Source organism: Mixophyes fleayi, chromosome 12 (genome assembly GCF_038048845.1).
Source record: "Mixophyes fleayi isolate aMixFle1 chromosome 12, aMixFle1.hap1, whole genome shotgun sequence".
NCBI classification, from domain to species: Eukaryota; Metazoa; Chordata; class Amphibia; order Anura; family Limnodynastidae; genus Mixophyes; species Mixophyes fleayi.
The window spans coordinates 78,987,435-79,010,867 of NC_134413.1; the positions used below are offsets into that span (position 1 = coordinate 78,987,435).

At 38.2% G+C, this 23,433-nt stretch overlaps 2 protein-coding genes across 2 annotated transcripts in view; both read left to right on the forward strand.

The window, feature by feature from the left end:
* Window positions 1–3,280: 3,280 nt before the first annotated feature.
* Window positions 3,281–23,433, forward strand: part of LOC142109078 (NACHT, LRR and PYD domains-containing protein 12-like) — a 59,473-nt gene continuing 39,320 nt past the window's right edge. Inside the window, exons 1-2 of the mRNA XM_075193108.1 lie at window positions 3,281–3,327; window positions 4,214–4,267. The gene's annotated coding sequence lies outside the window, so the exon portion shown is untranslated. The remainder of the gene's footprint in view (window positions 3,328–4,213; window positions 4,268–23,433) is intronic.
* LOC142108386 (NACHT, LRR and PYD domains-containing protein 12-like) lies at window positions 6,071–19,613 on the forward strand. The gene is made up of 10 exons (XM_075192009.1): window positions 6,071–6,137; window positions 8,146–8,303; window positions 8,733–8,910; window positions 10,598–10,663; window positions 11,701–13,390; window positions 13,764–13,850; window positions 14,413–14,583; window positions 16,972–17,142; window positions 18,491–18,655; window positions 19,291–19,613. The coding sequence occupies exons 1-10, from the start codon at window positions 6,071–6,073 to the stop codon at window positions 19,382–19,384; spliced, it is 2,847 nt and encodes a 948-aa protein (XP_075048110.1). The 3' UTR covers window positions 19,385–19,613.

A 23,433-nucleotide genomic window follows, 5' to 3' on the forward strand; every position in this document is an offset into this window, starting at 1 on the left:
CATGTTGGGACATATGCCACCCATTGTTAGTTGTAGAAAACTCTCTCTGAATACTTAGTTACTTATTAGCTTCAAGAGTTTGTTGACCATTGTCGTCACACGCCTTCTGCATTTCAGCCGTCACTATGCTATCTATTAGGCCAATTCTATGGTTCAGCTGCATTTTAGATATTTATCTTGGTGAATTAATTCAAGAATTAATCCTTATTTACCCCAAATCCAGCAGATAATTAACATCCACAAGACAGTCAGAACAATCACAGTGTATGGAATTTAAAGATAAAAAATCAACAAGCTGCAACAAATGACACAGGTCTATAGCCTTATAAAAGGAGCTCCTCAGACCTAGATTTTCCTGAATTGTATTAGGGGGGAAAAAGTATGTGAGATCTCCCTGTGACTGTATCTAATACTGTCCACATGCACCCTGAATTTACTACATATAGTACTGCAGATTAACCTGTCTGATCTGGCAATTAGATGAGAAAAATTAAATATTCCCCAAGTAGTTTAACATAAATTTTAATTATTTATTCCTATTCAGTATATTCGCACACTAATATTACATTGGCGGCACTTTGCTAAATCTCACTATAAAGAATGGAAAGACTCTCTAAAGGGTATGTGACTCTCATAATATGAACTGACACGATCCAACGAACAATCCCTCTTTCACCAACAAAGGCAGGTGAGTTATATTCCTAGTTACCACTTCCTACATTGAAGAAGCTTTAAGATGATTGGAGGATACTGATACTTACACAAGTTACAATTGAATTGAACAGTATAATCATAAACTATATATAATTAAATAGTGAAAACAAATTTTCACCATATTACAAAGATACATAAATTATTTATTTTCCCCTAAGAAATGCTGGTTATTTGTGGAATTAATTCCATTTAATCTTTCTTCATATATAGATCTTAATCCACAGCTTTTTTTTAAAAGGTTGCTAACATATACAAAGGATCCTTTGGCCATTTTACAATCACTGGAAGATATTAATTGGGAAAAATTATTCATCTGGGTTAAAACTCAATTTCTCTTAACAAAGGGTTTCCAAACATTTTTGCTGACAACTAAGGGTTAGAGATAATTTAACTAATTTCAAACATACGTTATTAATAGATTCTATAAACGTCATTATTTTATTTTACATTTTATTTTTGGCCCAGGTATTTTGGAACACTAGAGGCACTGTCATGGGCACTACATTTGCCTCTAGATATGCAAATATATTTGTGGAAATTTGAGAATCTCAGTTTAAATATAAAATATCATTGTTTTTAGAAAACATTAAATATTACATATGCAATATATAGACAATATATTGTTTATCTTTGTGAGAACATTCATTTAATGTGCCATGACGCCTTAAGGAAACACATTACATCCCTATGCCAATGTTTCCCAAAGAGTTAAATCTCACATACATTATTTTAAAACAGTCCTTTTTTTTTTACCCCCAGATGTTGTAGAGCTAGATATCTAATGAACACAGTATATATATTTGTAAAAATAAGTCATTACAATTGACAGTGTGCCACCCCCAGAAATAATAACTAGCACCACTACAGCATTCTGAGCTATTTACCACTAAATAAGAATGGAGTCCCATTTCTACAGCATGGGGCTATGCCAATGTGGGCTGGTTACAGTATAACTGGGATATTCGCGCCATTGGGTCCTCCTGTCATAATGTGAGACTAAAGTCAGCATGGGGAAAAATTCCCTAAGGGAATCGGGCTGACAAAAATATCACTGGATGGCGGTGGCTCATTCAATGAAAAATTAGCGGAAATTTCATCAACATCGGCGCAACATAGATTTACCGCTGTGAGGAATGAGGAGCAGAGATTTCAGCCCTGACATTGGTGCGATGTGTCTGTGGATGAATTCGTCTTTTGCACTGACTTGAGTCTGTCCCTCTATTTGTGTTCTTTGTTTTTGTTTATTATTCTTTGGATGTTCTCTTCATGTGATAAGTGGAGTTGTGAGAAGACTCTATTCCCTGTGATCAACGTACTGTGTCAGACAAGCACATTTCCATATACCATTTGGTATGCAGCTAACTCTAGTCTCTCACAAATGTATCAGGACTTTACCGCTCATATTAGACTACGTTGGGTGGCCCGTATCTACTTACAGGATAAAGAATGGAGGTTAGCCGGACATAAACTTTAATCCCGATAGTGTTGTAGCCGACAGCTTGTTGTGAGACCAACCTCCTTCCCAAACTCTCGGTAGAAGATTTCCATTCTCCAATTCTTAAGACCAAGGTGGCAAATGGAGCCTCCAAAGGTTAGAACAAAAGGGTGTCTCTGTATTCATTCCATGTAATAGGAGGAAAAATGAGATTCAATGGAAACATGAAAGAAAAACAGTTAATAATAGTAAAAAAATATTTATATATTCATTTGCAAACTATTGCTGACTGAAAAAAATGCATTAATTTCCAGCTATGCGCATGTAATGTGGAAGGAGACTAAATAATTTGCATATATTTCATTCCGTCCATATCTCCAGAAGGATATAAATACATTATAGACTGTACAATGAAAGGCAGCTAAAATGGTGCATGGTCTACAGCACAAAACTTACCAGGAAAGACTTTAATATGTATAGTTTAGAGCAGAGAAGGGAACGGGGGGACATGATAGAAACTTTTAAATACTGTATATCAAGGGTAATAACAAGGTGCAGGAGGGAAACATTCTGCAAAAGAAGATAAGTATTAGAACATGAGGACATGCACTGACACTGGGGAAAAGTAGGTTCAGAGGGAAAACTACTTCACAGAAAGGGCAGTGGGTATGTGGAATAGCCGCCCATCAGAGGTGGTAGAGGCTAATACAGTATAGCAGTATAAACACGCTTGGGATAGACATAAGGATATCCTTACAAAGAATAAAGAATCAAATAGGGTTTGAGGTTACCACAGGTTAAAAAATGGGCAGAATGGATGGGCCAAGCGGTTCTTATCTGCCCTTAAATTCTATGTTTCTATGTTTAATAATACAAGCTCTAAAAGTCTTTTTGTAAGGGAAGTAGATGCCTGTTTGCCTGTTGCATTGTTATATGTACTGTAACACTTTATCTAAATAAGCTGTTAGTTTGGGCAAACGTTTCTCTGACAATAATCTGATGTGACCATTCAGAGCCAACGTAGTGAAAACTGGATTCTGATGATGTCACAGGATGTTTCGCAGACACACACTGAGCATGCTCCCTGCCAGTACATGGGCTGTTCACTCTCTCATTAATACTCATGAATACTCACAGCTGCACAGAAGACAGCTGTGCTCAGGCAGACGTATAGCAAGGTGACTATGGAAGTAACTATACGGCTGTAACACACAGTAAATATAGTATATTATATGGAGTTTGTTCAGATATGTTTACATGTAGTTATGTGTAGGTGACAGGAACGCTGTAAAGACAGGGAGTATCCGGACAGCTGATGAAATGTAAAGAGTTACACTGAGAGAGAAAGCTGGAGAACTATTATTCCTTCCCTTCCTGTCTCTCCTTCTGTTCCCTTACTCCTCCCTCCCTCCCTCTGTCTGTGAGTAACATTGTTCTATTCCTGCACTCACTGATCTCTCATGTAACACACTGAGAAGTATAGAATGTAACACATTGTAACAGGGAAATAGCTGTTTAATAACAGGAGTTTCATGCTGTTCTTACCATGTGACCTTTTCATTCTGAGTCTATAAACATACATGAAGATAGGAAAGTCGCAAAGGGTTCTGTCCATCAGAGCTTACAATCTACATCTAATTTGTATGTTTTCTATTCTATGGACACAAATTGTAAATGTAGAAATTATATACAGGAATATTGTTTAAGCTTAATTCTGTCATTTTCAAATTTCATCCCTCACAAATTTACGTTGCCCCCAATCACAAGAAGATGGCACGGCATGGTGACAAAACTATGTTTGGCATTTGATATTCTATATTCTGCAAGGACATCTATACAAACTATGTTTTTCATTCAAAATAAGATGATATGATATTACAGAATAATGTCCATTTAGTATTTGTCTAATGTAAATATTGAGATTAATGCATAATAATAATCCAATTGCTGTGTTTGTCTGATTCATCTAAGTGTGTAAATAAATGTGTTTGCAAAGTTTTTTTGTTCACTAGAGTGTCTGTGTCCCACAACCATGTCCTCCTAAATCTCTCCTGTTTCATACAGATGTGATAAGTTGGGGGTTTGTCCAGGAACTCAAAACACAAAGAACCCACCAAGGTGAGAGAGATACTAGTCATTAAGGGCCTGATTCAGAATGAGACATATGCTCATTTGCATAGCGTATCTTCCCTTTTTTCCGCACTGTGCATTGTCAGGCACCGTCTCCATATTGACACTAGGGGCAGGAGACGGTCGCTTGTGCCTTGCCGACACATGTATCCTGTTGCCTAGCAATGTGACCCTTCCTTGTTCTCTCTGCACGCTGTGCGTGTGCATGATCTGTAGACCTCGCATCCCATTGCTAGGCAACAGGACGCTCTCCACACACACCTGTCGGCATTCAGAATACCTGAGCACCGAATCCATCTCGCCCATATGGGTGCATCTTGTTACACATATAGGATTGGTACACTAACCTACTCCAACACTCACCTGTGATTCCTGATTCCTGTGTTCCTTGGTTCTGACTCGGCTGGTTTTCTTACTATACTCCTGGTTTACGATTTGCCTTATTGCTTCGCTTCGGTTTTGACGCCTGGCTTGTTCTGACTATTCTCTGGATCTTCCCAGTGTACCATTCTGCTCAGCTAGTTCTGACCAGGATTGTTTGACTACGCCTGACTACTCCCGTTACCACGCCGTGCCTGTCTCAAAGAACCACGATCTGCGTACCCCATGCAGAAAAGAGCCAAACTCCCTTACGGGGGTCCCTGGTGAATACCAGGTATGTATTGGACTGTGCACCTCCCTGTTGAGTTGTGCCGGCTAGTGGCCACCTCTACTAATTCCGTGACATGCATACTTAGAACTTCAGCTATTCAGACCTGACACTTTTTACCGCATACAGCTCCTTGTGCCTTAAGAGGAGTGATAGGGGAGGGATGGGGAGGCAATGTACAGTAAGAGTGTGTTGCATACAGATTCAGACCAAGATTTGGTACCAGATTTGACTGAATAAGCGGTTTGATTTGCGGGTGGTCAGGGACAGGCGTAAGTAATGGATGAAGATCATTATAATCAGCATCAACATTTATTTATATAGCGCCAGCAAATTACGTATAGTTTTACAATTGGAAACAAACACAGAAATACAACAATACTGGGTAATACAGACAGACAGAGATGTAAGAAGACCCTGCCCGTAAGCATACGTTCTATAGAGGGGCACTTGATACATGAGGCTTAGTCCACATATTGCGTATTGGTCCAGCCAGAATGCAAAGGTAAAAAGTGCTTAGTGAGCTGTATTATCCAGCCAGACAGCAATGTGTTGGTAATCGGGTAACCTAGGTAGATTAAGATGGTGGTTGAGGAATATTATAAGCTTCCCTGAAGAGGTGGGTTTTCAGAGAATGCTTGAAGATTTGAAGACTAGAAGAAAGTCTTATTGTGCGAGGAAGGGAATTCCACAAAGTGGGTGCAGCCGAAAATAGTACAGTAACCGGGAAGATGATGACGAATACCCGAGCTAGCTCAGTCATCGATTGATTAGGATTTGCAGAGCAGGTTGTAGAAAAGATCTTTTTTTTTATTATTTCTTTTTGTACGCATCTCAGGAAGTTGTTCCTGATTTATTAGCTAGGATTTTCAAGTTTAAGTGCTGCTTCATAGCAATTAAATGCATAAAATATAAAAGAAAAGTTTTTTGTACATGTTCGTAAGGTGTTCGTAAGTGTTTGAGGGATGTGTCTGTTGTCAAGCGGACATGTCTACTACTCATACAGACTTGGAGACATTGTCAACTCTGAATATGGCGTACATACACTTACATGAAACTTTATTCATCTCATGTTACGCTTACGATTGGGGTCTACTCTGATTCAGGCCCATAGTGTGTGCATGAACTTTTAAAAAATTTACATGGATAAAACTGAATTTCTGAAAAAAGCTGAGTTTCTGAAACACAACCTGGCAGCCCGCCATGAAGGTAAAGTAGGTCTTCATGTAGGATGGTCAGTAGTCAGCCCATGGTCAGGGGTCACAAGCCTAGGTTGTAGAAGGTGACAGCCAGGAAATCAGAACAGAAACAGTATAAAGGTAGCAGTACAAAGTACATTTGCTCCAGAGAGTGAGCAATATAACAAGAATGACTAAGCACACTGTCATCACACACTAGCAGATACAGGGAGCAAAGTTACTAGTTCATATAGGTGAGTAACACAGAATAGTTCAAGAGAAATAAATAGAACTGGGTGTGGTGAAAGGGTAGAGCTCAGCCAGAAAGGAAAGTCTAGTGTACAGCACTGGAAGCACTACTTAGATTCACTTTCAAGACCATTGCTGATCTGTTTACACTTATACGTTTCTACTCTATTTAATTGGTGTGTGTTTAGCTCATTGGGTTGTGGACAGTGTTATTAGGCTTATTATTCTCCCATACTGGCTGAAGAGATGTAGTATGTTTTCTATTCAACCTATATGTTTATCTTTACCTTTAAAGGTTGTGTTACTTGCTCTACTCAAGGGAAGCAAAAATGGGTCAGTCCACTACAAGATATGATACAAAAGGTCAGTTGTGTGATTATTTAATTTTTAAGGCATTTATCTAGCACAACCTAAGTATAAATTATAAATAAATGTAATCATTATTATAAATGAATGTGCCTTTACGACTACTATATAAGTCATATGAATTTGGGTCTCGATCCTACTTTGGATATTAACACTTAAAGGACATATCCACTAGGTCATTCCTGCAAATTATGCCTGTGTGGTTTTGTTGTTGGATACACTCTAGCAGAGTATATCTAACATTACCTGCAAGGAATTGTTTGGGAAATTGAATTGGAACAAAGTATTCATTTTTATAATATTTATTCTGCCAAAATAAGAGAATTTAGTAGAGGACGATGATCTTAGTTCTTTCCTTGCTTTAGATAACAGTGAAGTGTAATTGAGGCTGAACAATTGATAAATGGAGATCCCCAGATTGCGGATACATGATGATGGCCATCTAAATGGTTTTAGATTTAAACAATTCCTTGTTGAACTCAAAAACTAGTCTGCATCTTTGTCTGGGGAGGTGGAAAACCTAGGATCTAGCACTCTATTCTGTTCAGATGCAAACACCATGGGGGGAATACAAACCCGTATTCATGAACTGCTACCAGGCTATATCATGGAGTAAGATTTTGGAGTGGCCCAGACAGGACGGGATGAAGCAGTGTGGTGGATATAGAGACTAACTCTCTGGGGATACCCTTAATTGTACTTACCATTAAATGTAACTGGCTTCATCAAGTTCCCAGAGTTGCCCACACCACTGCTGGTCCAGTTCTGAAAGCGTGGAGAGAGCTTCGCTCTAAGGGGAACATATCTGCTTTTCCATCTCCTTTAACCCCGATTGTGTAAAATCCTGACTAAAATATCGTTCAGAAGGTGGTCTCATCATCATCATCACTATTTATTTATATAGCGCCACTGATTCCGTAGCGCTGTACAGATAACTCATTCACATCAGTTGATAGCAGCCAATTAACCTACCAGTATGTTTTTTGAGTGTGGGAGGAAACCCACGCAAACACGGAGAGAACTTACAAACTCCACACAAATAAGGCCATGGTTGGGAATTGAACTCATGACCCCAGTGCTGTGAGGCAAAAGTGCTAACCACTAAGCCACCGTGCTGCCCATATAGATCATGTTTTACTTGAAAAACTAAGCTCAGCAGTACAGTCTGCTAGCCAATCAGAGAACAGCTGATTCATTCTGACAGCCTGACCTCACTGTCAAAGTCAATTGTCCTAGATCCAATACATTTGGCCAAACTCTCATTGGTAGATCTCAATGAGAGTGCTGAAGAGTTAATAAAATCCAAAAAATGGTAAATCTCCTATATATATATATATATTCACTTGCTAACTCAGCTCAGATGGACTATCTACAATTGGTCAAGCTGATCCCAAATAACGTTTTTTGTCCTTCTTGTTATCTAGATGGTATTGAGAAGTTCCGTCAGCAGGTACCTGGCTATGGAATAGAAGAACTAAGAATTATATATGAGTATTTCCAAAGAGACCTAATCTACGCTGTGGAGCCCATGGACACTAAGATCCTACTGAAGGAACTGGCCTCTCGGAATATCTTCTTTGAGGTAGGAGGAGAAATTGTAATTTCATACAGTATAGAACAGGGAGTTTGAACTCATGAAAGGTAAACAATAAAATTGTAACCAGAACATTTACGGGTGTGTGCCGTGATCCTCTTTAAGGGTTGCTACAGCGACATACTTATCATGACAATGTTGTTAAAAATAAATTTAAGAACTATGGTTCACAAAACTAGAAGACATAATATGGGTCTATCAGAATAGATGTATTTTTTGTTCAAAATTTCCAATTTTAATACACGCTGGTGGTGCGTTTTTGCTTTGAAAGTTAACTAGCTAGCATTTAAGGAGACAGATTCCCCCACATATACCATGTGCATAACCAGTAATAGAAAGTTTTATTTGCAATTGGTTTTACAGGTATTTTGGACATATTATGTATATCTATCTGAAATCCTTATAATTGTGTTTCAGGAACATGTAAAAGTGAATAAAGGTCTTGGGCACTTTGTATTTTCGGAGAAGTTGGTGCAAGATATTTTGGACACAGGAAGAGAAGCTGTGATAGGATTCTGGGAAAGTCTCTATGATCTAGAGATTGACTGTTCATCTCCTAATTTGTATGCACTACTGAATGAAATCAATATATCAGGTAATTTTGCTTAATCAGTCTTTTTATCTTAATTGCATATGTTGTGTTTGTGTTATTTTAATGAACATGTAAACCGCTCATCTTGTCTAGAAGAAATTTAGCTATTGAGGACTTAAAATTCTGCTAGTGGTGTTAGATCTGTCCGATGCTCCTTCACCTCCTCATCCCCCATTCATATTTTTCAAATCCATTTCTTGGTGTCTTTCAAATTAAAAGAAGATCTCCAGGTCTAAATTAATGCCTGAGGGAGGACGTCTCATAGGCTCCAACCCACACAACAGAAAGGATGGATGGTTTTGACTTGAGTGTATTTATTGGGTGAGGGGAAAGCATTAGGGGACCAGTGATAGCAGCAATAGCAGGAGACAGTGAAGACACTTTAAGTGCCCAAGGACAAGTTCAAGGTGGACCTCACCTTTTTAGATATGGAGCTACATGTAATAAAATAATTACTATGCAGAGCCTTACAGTGCATCAGAGAGGTAGAAAACCTACATGGAAATGCGGCTCTGCAGACAAATCTGACCAAGCTAAAGCAGGAAGATCATTGTATAGTCATCACTTGATCTGCACAAGATTGTCAGATTTTTTTTGGTGGTGGTTCAGAACGGTGTGAGGGGGACTGTTCATTTATCTATAGTACTCATTTAATGCCTTGATGACAGATGGCTCCTGGTTATTGTGGTAGCACCTGTTTATCCCAACTTACTATTGGATAAGCATCGGCATCTTCCTGACAGGTCTCAGGAATCGGTTGCTGTTATTAGGTAACTGGCCCGGCAGACGGCAGCGCCCACTGCTTCTATTACCGGACACACCATCAGTAATGTTCCTACATTGTCATTTGCTGGTGAGATTCATGCAATTCATCTTCTTCAGATACGATCGTCCTATCATTGGCCTCTATCATGCCCTCTCCTTATGATTTTGTGTTCTCTTTAAACCTTATATCTTACTTTGTTTTAAATACACATGCTTTACACATGCTTTGCAACTCCTATGTACGATTTTATATTGTCTTGGTGTTTTAAGCCAAATCAGATGGCATAAAGACACCTTACTGTCACTTAAATCCTTTGACCATCATCCAAGCTCCCCGGTGTTTCCTTACTGCTGGAATACCCAACACTATGACTTGAAGGTTTCACTCTGAAATAATGATATTCATGAATAATAAAAGAACAGGTTTGAGCACTAAAAAAAATGATATCTGAAAAGCCCACAATAATCCAAAACTTAGTATTGTGAATGTTTGAAAGCTACAAACACATTGTTCCCAATTGATCTATTCCTAGCCTGGTGTTTCTTTAAAGCCATTCTATATCCAGGACAAGGGAAACAAAATACAAAAAGTGCCCAAAGTCCTCAAAAAATACTTTATTAATGTATTTTATAAATCGACCATGCATTTAATCTATTGTGGATATATATGATATCTCTCCTATGACCCATCTCTCGTCATTGGTATTGGCATTTGATACTATGGGATGGTGCAGTAGGAAATATGGTCCTCTTTTTGGACAAGTATAGCAGTATTTGTTGGACCAATTTTGGACTGGAGGTTGACTTTTTAGTGCAATTTGCATATTGATTAATATGTAAGAGATATTTGGATAGTCAGTGAGTGATGTAATGCAGTGGGTTAGTAATGTAATTAATTATCTCACCAAGAGATTTTCTCATTTAGGCGATGCTCTGCTGCAGAAGATCCTATTGGATAAACATGGACATTCTTTCTCTCCAGAGCTGAAAGGTGAATATTAAAGTAAATAACAGTTAATCTTGGAAGAGGGCAGCTGAAATCAAGATTAGAGAAGGATAGCGTGTTAGGAGAGACTGACAAATAGCTGTATGACACATGTGTGCTGGTATTGGTACTTATACGGAGTTCCTCTTTGTAAATTCCCTTCTGAGTAGAATTTAGGCTAGGTTGGGTCCAGAGTAAAAATCATAGATAGGGATTTTACTATTAGATCTGCCCAGTATATAACAAATTAAGGACATATGGTAACACAGTACTGGAGAAAAGGTCAGTGGCCAATGGTAAGAGTAACCCTAGTATACGTACAATAATAGGCTATTATTGGAACGAATGCTGCTCAGTCTTTATCAAAACTTCTAAAAAAAGGGAAATTGGAGTTGTTGCCCATAGCAACTAATCAGATTTTAGCTATCATTTTCTAGAATGTACTAGATGAACGATAGCTAGAATATGATTAGTTTCTATTGGCAAAAAAAATCTACTTTTCCTTTATAGAAGGTCATTTCTGACTGTAACCTTTTCCTCTCTAACTGTTAAATCCCTGTCACTACCCCCACCCCCAACACCAACACCGCTTCCTGCCTCTTACTTAACTGGCATGAGCTGTTTACCCAATCCACTGGGTCCCAAATTCTCTAGTCCCACACTGGTCACATATACTCTACACCCACTTATGTGATTTAAGGAAGCAACAGTGATATTGATACCCTTCCCCTGTGTACTGCTGAGTGCATGCGAATGACGTAGAAGGGAAGGGCCATTGTCAAAACTGCCTATTAAAATCAGGCAAGTGAGGCTAATGTAGAGGTGGCCACTGTGGGACTGTCAAAGGTGGGTTAGATGAGTATTACATATCAAGTATGTAAACCTGCACCCAAAACTAGATTTAGGTGTGATCGAAGCAAAGTTACAATAGACGAATGCCGATATTGGCATCTAATGGCAACACTATACTTTATAACAATTTCCATTACATACCACATCCTATTTTAGTAATAAGCTTTGTTTTTATTTTTTTTAATTGGTAGATATGCAAGGACATCACAAGCAACATCTGCTGGATAAAACTCAGGATCTAGTAGAAAACAGGTCCCCAGGATCAATGCAGGAAAACCAAAGTTCCTACGTTTCTCAACGTGACATGGATCTGATTGCTGCCTATCTTCGCCCCATTCATAAGCGGTCTCAGCACTGGCTTATAGAGACTGGAGAGAAACATGAGGATTACTTGAAAAATGAGCTGGAGTGCATTTCCCCCAACAGGCTGTTCCGCTGGTCCCAGCGATTAAAATGTGTGCCACATACAGTACTGGTGAGCGGCGTTCCAGGAATAGGGAAGACCACACTGATGCAGAAGTTTGTCTATGACTGGGCGAATGGAAAACACTACCAGAGATTTGCTTTTGTCTTCTTCTTCACATTCCAGGAACTCAACAGGCTGGATGAGGTCAGCTTGGAGACTATGATCCTTCTACAATATCCATATCTTCAGGGTAAGCTTGAAAACATCTTACAAGATCCTGAAAAACTGCTCTTTATATTTGATGGCTTAGACGAAAGTAATCACCGAATGGATTTTAAATTGAGACAATTATGTCGCGATATTAAGCAGATAGAAAATCTTGGTGTGATTGTGGTTAGTTTGGTGAGACAGTCGCTTCTCAAGGGCTGTTCTGTACTAACCACCAGTAGAACAAAACTAGCATCAGTTGATACCACAGTTTTCAAGCGACAAACTCAGATTATGGGCTTCTTGCCCAGGGACATACAGATGTACTGTGAACATTTTTTTAGGAACAAGGAATTGTCAGACAAAACATTTAATTATATACGGGATAATGGGACACTCTACAATTTCTGCTATCTCCCATCCTACTGCTGGATCATCTGTAAAGTATTATCAAAGTGCTTCAAAGACCAGCCGACAAATAATGATCAGATGATGTCATCATTGCCCAAAACATTGACACAACTCTTTGTGACTTTTATTGCCAACATCCTGTCCAATCACAGCCATGATAAGGAGGTGGTTCGGGAACTGTTGACATCTATTGGGTGGATGGCAGAACATGGAGTGATGAATCGCATTGTTGCATTTAATGAACAAGATCTGGCATCATTTAATGTGGACACTTCCTCACAGCTCTTTTCAAGCTTAATGATTAAATCAGACCAATCTACTAATATGACCTTTTCCTTCTTACATGTCACTTTACAGGAGTTTTTTGCTGCCTTGGTCCATTATATTAATGAATGTCCTGAGAAGTTACATAAATCACTTGAAGAAACCAAATCATATAAAGACAACCATGGTGAAATATTTCTTTGTTTCCTCTCTGGTCTCTCAGACAACTACTCCAGGTCCATTTTAGAGCCTTATTTGGGAGAATTGTCCTCTCAAACTGCCAAAGATGTCATCACCTTTCTCCAACAGACCGTTATTGATGTCCAGGAGAGCAAAGAGGACCAGAGAAAGGTTCTCAATGTGTTTTTCGATCTCTTTGAGACTCAGAATAAGGATTTCGTTTCAGAATCTCTTGGATCATACAGAAGTTTTAAATTTTCCGGTATCAACTTGACACCTCTGGATTATACTGTGTTGTCTTTTATCCTTGAATCCTGCAGGAATACAGAGGAACTTTGGCTAGCGCATTGTAAAATTCACATTGAGAACATTGAGAGACTGGCACCAGTTCTACATACAGTAAATAATTTAGGGTAAAAATTAAGTATATTTCTTTTTATGTCTTCTTTTTGGAAATGAAACTGTCACCATAAATTGCTGCACATGGGTGGGGTATGTAATTTTCTGTTATCAAGGATAAGAGTTTTGGTGAAATGGAGAAAATTACCTCCAAATCTAATGTATTCTAAGATATTGTAGGCAAGTCATCTACACATTAATGTTACAGAATTTGAAATCCATGACATGGGTTTTAATGCTAAAAATGAAGAAACTGTATTTTATAAGCTACTCTTTTCATTTAGATCATGTCATGATTTATAACTCCACAAAACTATTCATACATGTATGTTCTGTTATTTCTATAGAATAATCCCCATTGATTTCCATCTCATTTACTCTCTGCAGAATTTGCAGCAATAATCTAAGAGATGATGGAGTTCGGTTCTTATGTGATGCTCTAAAACATCCGGAGTGCAAGATCCAGAATCTATCGTAAGTTGTCTTGTGATATCCGGTATCATTACCTCACTGTGCTCTTCTGAGACCAGAGTGGTGACCTTGGGTGGGTGACCTGGCACTGACTCGCCCCACCTCCCCTCCTCTCCTCTGGGTCCAGTAGTGGTTGCACCACTAGCAGTGGTGGTAATTCTGCCACTACCGGTGCCTAAAGTGCCGGATCTATTTTGGAATTAAATGGAGACTTCAGTGGAGATCTGTTGTAGAATTATAGACAGATTGAGTCCTCTAGCACCGAAAACCACTGCACACGCCAGCTCTTGGATTCCGGCAACATTAAGGACAGAAGGCGGGACCTATGCTCTATGGAGCATGGGATGTCTCCAATAAAATGTTATAGAAATCCCAAAAGGAAATGTAGCGACTTAGGTCTGTCCCAATTTTTTATTTGCAGTAATGTGATCCCTACATTTAAAATTTGCCTTGTTTAACAATATTTTTTGAATTTGCATTTTTGCAGATGCAACTAGTGTTTTTTTTTTAATTGAAAGTGAAGCCTAAACCTAACTTATTTTTACGTTCTGTTTTTATTGCATAGTTTGGCATTTAGCAAACTGACAGACGTTTCCTGCTGTCATCTGGGATCTGCAATAAGTAATAACCGGTCCCTGAGAAGACTTGAACTGTCTTATAATACAATGGAAGGTCCTCACTTCAGTGACTTGATGACAGGTCTGTCCAGTCCAACATGCCGGATAGAGGAGTTACAGTGAGTATAACAAATACATGCATTGGGAATATGTATGTAGTAGGAATATTATAATGTTGTTATTATATATCTGACACAAAGATAACATTGGATAAATGACACTAAGGGGTAGATTTATCAAACCTTATAAAATGGAAAATTGAGGTGTTGCCCATAACAACCAATCAGATTCTAGCTATCATTTTCTAGAATGTATTTGATAAATGATAGCTAGAGTCTGATTGGTTGCTATGAGCAAAACCTCCACTTATTCTTTTCTAAAGGTTAATAAATCTACCCCTGAGTGTCATGTATGAACAGCAAAGTCTGTATACAATGTTCTTTTATGTCTTTAGAAACACCCTCAGAAGAGGGTTGAAACTATAAAAATGTCAAAGTTCAGCCTCCTTCCACCTCGCAACAACTTTATTTAAGCATTTCTCTAATACTTTTCTGTTTAGCATCCTTTATGGCTTAAGTTAATAATGAGAGAGAGGAAACATCGGGACTATCTTTACCAAGCTGCTTAACGGTTGATATTCCTATCTTAGGTAACCTCTCTTACCCTCAGAATATTTACCTTAAATAATTGACACCAGACATAATTGTGGCAAAATAAGAGTTTATTTTAGGACCCAAAAACTGTATGGTGAAGGAGAAAACAGCAGGCAGTACGGCAAGGCCCACAAACCGGATATCACAACACGGGTCAATTAGCCTTTGGATATCAAGCAACGTGGGTAATTTTTACCTGTGCGCACGTATTATCCTTCACCGACACTTAGTAATCAATTATCCCGGGTATTCCTGATCCCGCATCCCGTCTGGGCTGACAGGAGCGAAACCACAAGCCGACTCCAACGGCGCTACTTGTGCTGAAACTATAGCCGGCACTTCAAAGGGAAAATGGTTCAGATTGCCCCAAACCAACTTAATATGCGCCCACCAAGCATTGTTTGCCAATTGCACAGTGTTTTCCGGTAAAGCAAAAAGAGACCATATAGGACATCCAAAAAGTATGCAGCCTAGACCAGGAACACTCAGAAAAACTAGAAAGACACTTATAAAACCAGCATCAGGGCCCAGTAAAAAAGAAACAGCCCCATCAGGTAAGCATGGCCTGAGGACCGGTGTCTAAGATCCATTCCAAACCAGGGAGGGTCGACAGGGAACAATTACAATGACAATGGGTGGTTGCAGATGACCAGGTGGGACAACCGCCTCTCTTGGTTCCCGGTATCCTGCTGCCCTCACAATCGTCTTATTGCATATTTAGCTTATTTCCTACAGAAAAACTATAACGACTAATCCCTACTGAGCATTTACCATTATTCTCATAGAAAATTAAACCAAAAGCAGAAGGATCTAGTTGAAGATATAGGGCCTGATTAAGAGTTTGGCACATTTTGTGCCCCAAACATACACATGAAAATTATTTTGTAAAAAAAGGATTTTTGTAAATATTTTGAGTTTTTTTAAAAGTTTTTTTTTAAGAAACTTGTAAAAAAATGTCATGTAGTCAGGGCTTCCTGTTACAGTGGCAGGAATGTATTTGGCACTGTGGTAATATTAGCAAAATCTTTAAAAAATCTTTATTATAGCAACTCTGATAGAGTGAAAGGTTAAATGAAGTTTGGAAGTTGGTTCTCTTTACCATGCAGTGTACTGGTTAAATACTGCAATTTCATTTTACGGCTGCTAACCTTTATTTACATGCTGATTAACAATTGAAGCTTAAATTCCCGGTAACCTAACCGGACAGTCTCCTTCAGATTTCTCGCTGTCAACTCTCTTTTCTGTTTCATTGATCAACAGACTACAGCTTTAGTCCATCTGCAGCTCTTATTAGTTTACTACATTCCTGTAGCACTTACTTCTTTTCCTGTACCTCTCCCACAACCCTCTCCTCTTCCTGGGAAATTGTTGATGACTGGAGGATATCTGTAAACCGGTCTCTGACATGAAATCAAATAACTAACTCTACTTTGAGATTATAAAATAATAGGTTGTATCTAAACTTGACGGTTGCGAAATGCGTCGACAATTAGGTATTATTGTCCTGCTGTAACTTCAGTCTCAATTTGAATATTTTTGTCTGAACTTTCGCCATTATTGGAGAAAGGAAATGAAAAGTAGAGGGCAATTGTCCCTTAAATGGTGGTAGAGGAACTACAATCCTTCCCTCTAATCTACCACCACTTTATTGTGCTAAATTGGAAATAATGGGTGAGCTATTTAATTAGAATAAGCAGTTTATTTACCACCATGTTTAGGACAATTTACATAAATTTCTTTTTAGAAGTCATCATCTAAGAGCTGATGTTAACTAAAGTCCTCAATATAACTGCATTAGAGATTTTATTAAATGCTTAAATTATCTTTATATCATATTCTGATTTTCTTCTCCAGCCTGGATAATAATTGGCTGAATGACAGTTCCTGTTCCCATCTTGCATCTGCAATAAAAACTAACCAGTATCTGAGGATATTAAACTTATCATTCAATGACCTGACTGGCCCTCACTTTGGGGATTTAATGACAGCTCTGTCCAGTCCATCATGCAGTGTAGAGCAATTAATGTGAGTATAACTACATTACACAGTGCTGAGACATATAGGGTGGAAAATGCTATAAATAATCATGATATTACATTTTGGTCTTCATTCTAAATGTATTTCTGTAGTAAACAAATGGCTAACTGCACCTCATTATTGGATATTTTCTAGGAATAGCTGACTATCAAGGTATTTCACATCCATTATTGTCTTGTGGTTATTTATTTATTTTGGGCATGTATGTGCAAAATAGACACAGAGCAGGTCAATTAAGGCACACACATGGTGCACACGGTAAATAACTATCTTAAAGCATTACTTTGCCTATTGGAACCCACTCCGCACATTTCAAGGTGCACACCTACTTTCTGGTCTTTTAAAATTGTAAATCTTGTTTCTGCACTGCACCGGTGGGCCTACTACATACATATAGAGAACCAAACCTGAAAGAGTCTAAATATATGCAGCATGCTTCTATCCCACAGAGAAGTCCTCATTGCCTTGGAAGGTGGAGTGTCTCTACCCTACATCATTCTAAAAGATGAAAAGCCGTAGCTTGTATGAGTGACTGGCTAGTTTTTAGGTTAGCAGGAATGTTCTGAACAGACCAAATATTGGCAGATTCACTCACAGGAACATTTAAAACTTAATGTTCTTCAATTCTCTCTCTTTTCTATTGGATTTGAATAATTCTAGTACTGTTATCTGTTTTTTTGAATCTGTGTTTTCTTCTAATCTATTGGTAACCCTTTTATCAGATTAAAACTAACTCTGTTGAAGGATCATGCTTTAATGTGTTAAATTCCATATCGTTATGGTGTTTTTGCTCAACTCCAACTATTATAATTATTATAAATAAATTTAATACAAAAGACTTGCTATTTTGTCAGCAGCCAATTAACCTACCAGCATGGTGTTTGGACTGTGGTAGACTGGAGCAACTGTAGGAACCCCATGAGATCCTGGTTTTGGAGTTGAACCCAGTGCTGCCTTACAATTGAAATAGAAAAGATGGGTTGGCATTATTGAGGTATACACCAGGTGCCAACTGCGTAACCTCCCAGTACCAGCGTAACATATAAAGGATTATTTACCGTAGTGCAAAGAACAATCATGTGCTGTATCCCACAGTAACCTTCAAATTTAAACTTTTAGTGCTCTACATGAGGCACTACATTAATCCAACCTCTACCTTCCCTATTCAGGGGGTGCTTCCATAGTGTAATGGTTGGAACAGGAGATCCTCAATTCAGTCGTGGGAAACGGACTGGTGACTAAAATGTCAAAGGGAAATAATCGCTCTGTTCTGTATGCTGGTTGTATGTGTAAAAAATACAATTGAAAACGTGAAGTCTTCTCCGATCTCTAACAGGTTCCAGGACATCCTGCTGAGAGATGACCATGTCCCATTCCTGGTATCACTGAGTAATAACACAAAACTCACATATCTGGAACTGAGCCATAATTACATTACAGATACTGGTGCCAGTTACATCGAGGAGCTAATACTGAAGTCAACCAGCCTAGAAGAGATTAGGTACGTACAAGAAAGACGTTGAAGTCACTATACGACATTGATGCTGTATCTTGTAGATGGGCACTACAGTCCTAGGACTGAATCAGATCCCTGAACACAAATTTCCCCAAAATTATTGTGCCCTTAATGACCTCATATATATCCTTCCAAGTCCATGTTGCATTAACACCTCTGTGCTATTTAAGGTGAATCCATCTGTCTAAGTCTTGTGTTCTAGATCACCTGGGATGGTGTAGGTCACATCACTTGTAATATCACTCACTAATCCCTAGAGAGCATCTACATTGGTTAAGATTAACAACAACAGCAAAAGCCTCTTTAGCAGCTCAAAGCCGACATAATATTGAGACCTTACAAAAACATGACAACTGTGCAAGACATTGACTGTTGGAGTGTATGTGATGATTAAATCCTATGCATGATACACACAGGACAAAAATGTATAATATACAATTAGCAGATTCCAATCACAATGTCTGGAGGCCTTCCCTGACCTCTCTAGATTTCTTCACCATCTAACTTGCTGGATAATACTCTATTTCATTATAATTTTTTTTTTAGAAAAATGGGATTCCATTGAAATTTAAACTCACTAATCTGTGGTGAAATATATATTTTTTCTTTCTCATGTCTAGCCTCCACCTAAATCGTCAGTTGTCCTGTGAAGTAAAAGATAAGTTAAAAAAGCTGAAAAACCGCAAGCCAGGCCTGTGTATTGCCATAGATTGAACAATTTGGAAGAATGACCAACTAATCAAAGAGACCGGACGAAACATCCATGTTACTCTGTCTTCCCAGTCCAACTTGCTATTAACAGAAATTTATTCAACACCTTGAAAAAATATAGTCCAAAGTAAAAGTTCGGCCAAAGAACATAGGTGACTTACAGAAATGAAGCGAATGACATATTGACATGCTGCTAGTTTTGTATAATAATGTGTTATGACTGAAATAAAGGACTTTGATGGATGTCAGCAGTGTTTGAGTTTTCTCATGTTTGTGACAACATCATCATTGCTCATGAAACATCATCAGCAAAGGATGGCAGTGATATGACCACACACTACATGAGATAATGTGATTTTCTTAATGTTATATTTAAACGTAAGGAAAAAGATAATACAGTAGCCAGGGCATTATACTAAGCACCACATAGAAACAGTACAAAATATACATTAAATCAATATATGTAGAGTTCGCACTGATTTTTAGTTAGCAAATAAATAAATATATATATATATATATAACAATAGTATCAACAGTCGGTGCGCACAAGTCAAGTGATATGGATAATAAATTCTTATCGTGCTTGTTGGTGATCAGCCTCCGTTTCACTGTGTTTCAAAACACCAGCAGGATGTCATCTGCGCATCCTTCCCTTCTGTCTCCCGATCTCCACAGGGGAACAGCCAATACTCCTAAAATATCATAAAAGAAGGGGCGCTTCCATGGTGTGTTATCCAAGTTGAAAAGTTTTATTCCAAACAATAAAAATGCACGTACCAGATGGTAAAAATATTCAGGCATAAATAGTACAACAGCTCAAATCTGATATCCGCATACGAACAGCTCCATCTGCAGCAGCTCGAAATCAGAGAGTATCCACAGTCACCTCTACGCGTTTCATCCATTAGGACTTCATCAGGAGGCGTGCTATATATATATATATATATATATATATATATATTTATATATATATATATATATAGTATGTATATGTATATATGTATGTATATATTTATATATCTTTTATATCTTTTATATCTTGGGTGTGGGCATAAGATCCCGGAGCAATGTCTGGTACGAGTGGGCACAGACGTTGGTGCTGTGCCATATTTGCAGCAGTAAGTTTGGTGCCAGACCATCTCTTTTTGCATAATAGAAACTCTTTATTTGTATAATGATGCCCCCTCATCGTGCCATGGCAACGCCCCTTTGCATGGCCCATGTTGGGAGATATGGAACCCATATAATACAGGAAACTCTCTCTGAATATTTAGTTACTTATTAGCTTCAAGAGTTTGTTGACCATTGTCGTCACATGCCTTCTGCATTTCAGCTATCACTATGCTATCTATTAGGCCAATTCTATAGTTCAGCTGCATTTTAGATATTTATCTTGGGGAATTAATACAAGAATTAATCCTAATTCACCCCAAATCCAGTAGATAATTAACATCCACAAGACAATCACAGAAATCACAGTGTATGGAATGTATAAAATCAACATGCTGCAACAAATGACTCAGGTCTATAGCCTTATAAAAGGAGCTCCTCAGATCTAGATTTTCCAGAATTGTATTAGGGGGAAAAGTGTATGTGAGAGCTCCCTGTGACTTTATCTATTACTGTACTCATGCACCCTGAATGTACTAAATATAGTACTGCCGTATCACCTGTCTGATCTGACAATTGATGAGAAAAAAGAGTTGTGAAAACATTTTCCAAAATTTAGGATCTTTTGAATTATCTCAGAGGACCTCAAGAACTTTCAACACGACAAACAAAATTATTAGCAAAAAGATTCAAATTTTCCCCAAGAAGTTTAACATAAATTTTAATTATTTATTCATATTCAACATATAAGCACACTAACATTACATTAGCACTTTGCTAAATGTCGCTATAAAGAATGGAATGACCCTCTAAAGGGTATGTGACTCTCATGATGTGAACGGACATGATCCAATGAAAAAATCCCTCTTTCACCAACAAAGGCAGGTGATTTATATTCCTAGATTCCACTTCCTATTCTGAAGAAGCTTTAAGATGATTGGAGGATACTGATACTTATACTAAGATATGTAACAATTGAATTGAACAGTATAGTCATAAACTATATATAGTTAAATAGTGAAACCAAATGTTTATCACATTCCAAATATACATAAATCATTGATTTTCCCTCAAGAAATGCTGATTATTTGTGGAATTAATTCCATCTAATCTTTCTTTCTATATAGATCTTGATCCACAGACTTTTTTAAAAGGTTGCTATCATATACATATAATTCTATGACCATTTTACAATCACTGGAAGATTTTATTTGGGAAAACTCATTCATCTGGGTTAAAACTCCATTTTTCATAATAAAGGGTTGCCAGACATTTTTGCTGACAACTTAAGGTAAGTGATAATTTAACTAATTCCAAAATTACATTTTTAACAGATTCTGTACTCGTCAATATTTTATTTTACATTTTCAGTTGTTTTTGGAAAACAAGGGGCACTGTCATGGGCACTACATTTGCCCCCAGATATACAAATATATTTGTGGGATTCCTGAAATCCCAGTTAAATATAAAATAATCAGTGTTTTTGGAAAACATTAAATATTACATATGCAATATATAGACAATATATGGCTCATCTGGGTAAGGTCAGATGTAGAAATAGGTGAATTTGTTAAATAAATTAATTTATATTGAATGTAATCTAAATGTGCCTTACAGATGTAACAACTATTAAACTGACAACAAGTATGCCATGCTGCTATTCATGTAATGTGCCAGGATGCTTTAAGGAAACACATTACATACTTATGCCAATGATTCCCAAAGAGCTTAGTCTCAGTTAGTCTCAATTGCATGATTTTATAAGCAGTCCTGTTTTTTTACCATCAGATGTTGTAGAGCTATATATCTAATTAATACAGTATGTACATTTGTAAAAATAAATCATTACAATTGGCAGTGTGCCTCCCCCAGAAATAATATCCAGCACCAATACAGCATGAGCTACTTACCACTAAATAAGAATGGAGTCCCACTTCTACAGCAAGTGGCTATGCCAATGTGGGCCAGTTACAGTACAACAGGGATATTCAGTCTGTTATGACTCGCCGGGTTCTCTGTGAGTAACTAGATAGATAGATAGCTAGATAGATAGTTATTTAGTGATAGGTAGGTAGTTAGTTAGGTAAGTTAGATAGCCACTGGGTGTTTAGATAGGTAGTTAGTTTTGTTCTTAGATAGAGCAATCTTCCTTTGGCTCAGGACTCAATCTTGCCACAGGTACTATTGACTGTTTACATATATCACCGTGTTCCTCTAATTGTTGTTACCCCTAAATTTCCGGACTCTCACCAGTACTGTGGGTTGCAGTTACCCCTGGCAACCGCCTAATAACTGTGTCTCTCAAATTTCCGGACTCTCACCGGTACTCTGGGTTGTAGTTACCCCTGGCAACCGTCTAAAAACGATTTCCCTAAAATCTCCGACTCTCACTGGTACTGTAGGTTGTAGTTACCCTTGGCTACTGCCTATGTTCAGTGTGATCATCATTACCTATCAGCTGTTCCTTTATTTATTCCATTGGCCACGAGTGCTATATCAGTCTTGACACCATCCACTTGGTGTCTCTCCTGGCTCTCTCCTGCACTTCCTACACTACGGCCTCGGTAACTCTATTCCTGGGTTCTCCCCAGACAGTGCACATCTCACGACCCTCTGTTTGTCTGCAGCCAAGCCTGTTCCCACCACTAGGGGCAACAGTGAGCACCAGACGTTCGGAGCAGACTCCGGGTTTTGCTGTACTGACTGAGTGGTTCCTAGCACACTCCATTGGGTCCCCCTGTCATAATGTGAAACTATAGTCAGCATGGAGGGATAGGGCTGACAAAGATATCACTGGGTGGTGGTGACTCGCTCAATGAAAAATGAGCAGAGATTTCAGCCCCAACATCAGCACAAAGAGAAATTAACGCTGTGAGGAACGATGAGTGATTTTAGTCCGAAAATCGGTACAATGGAGACACATTGCAGTGGATTGAGTCTGT

What these genes read in the sequence shown, in the direction of transcription:
- LOC142108386 (XM_075192009.1), top strand. Translation starts at nt 6,071, where the DNA reads ATGGATAAAACTGAATTTCTGAAAAAAGCTGAGTTTCTGAAACACAAC. An exon ending in GAATGAAATCAATATATCAG is followed by an intron (nt 8,911 to 10,597) that starts GTAATTTTGCTT and finishes TTTCTCATTTAG; the next exon opens with GCGATGCTCTGCTGCAGAAG. An exon ending in ACCAGCCTAGAAGAGATTAG is followed by an intron (nt 18,656 to 19,290) that starts GTACGTACAAGA and finishes TCTCATGTCTAG; the next exon opens with CCTCCACCTAAATCGTCAGT.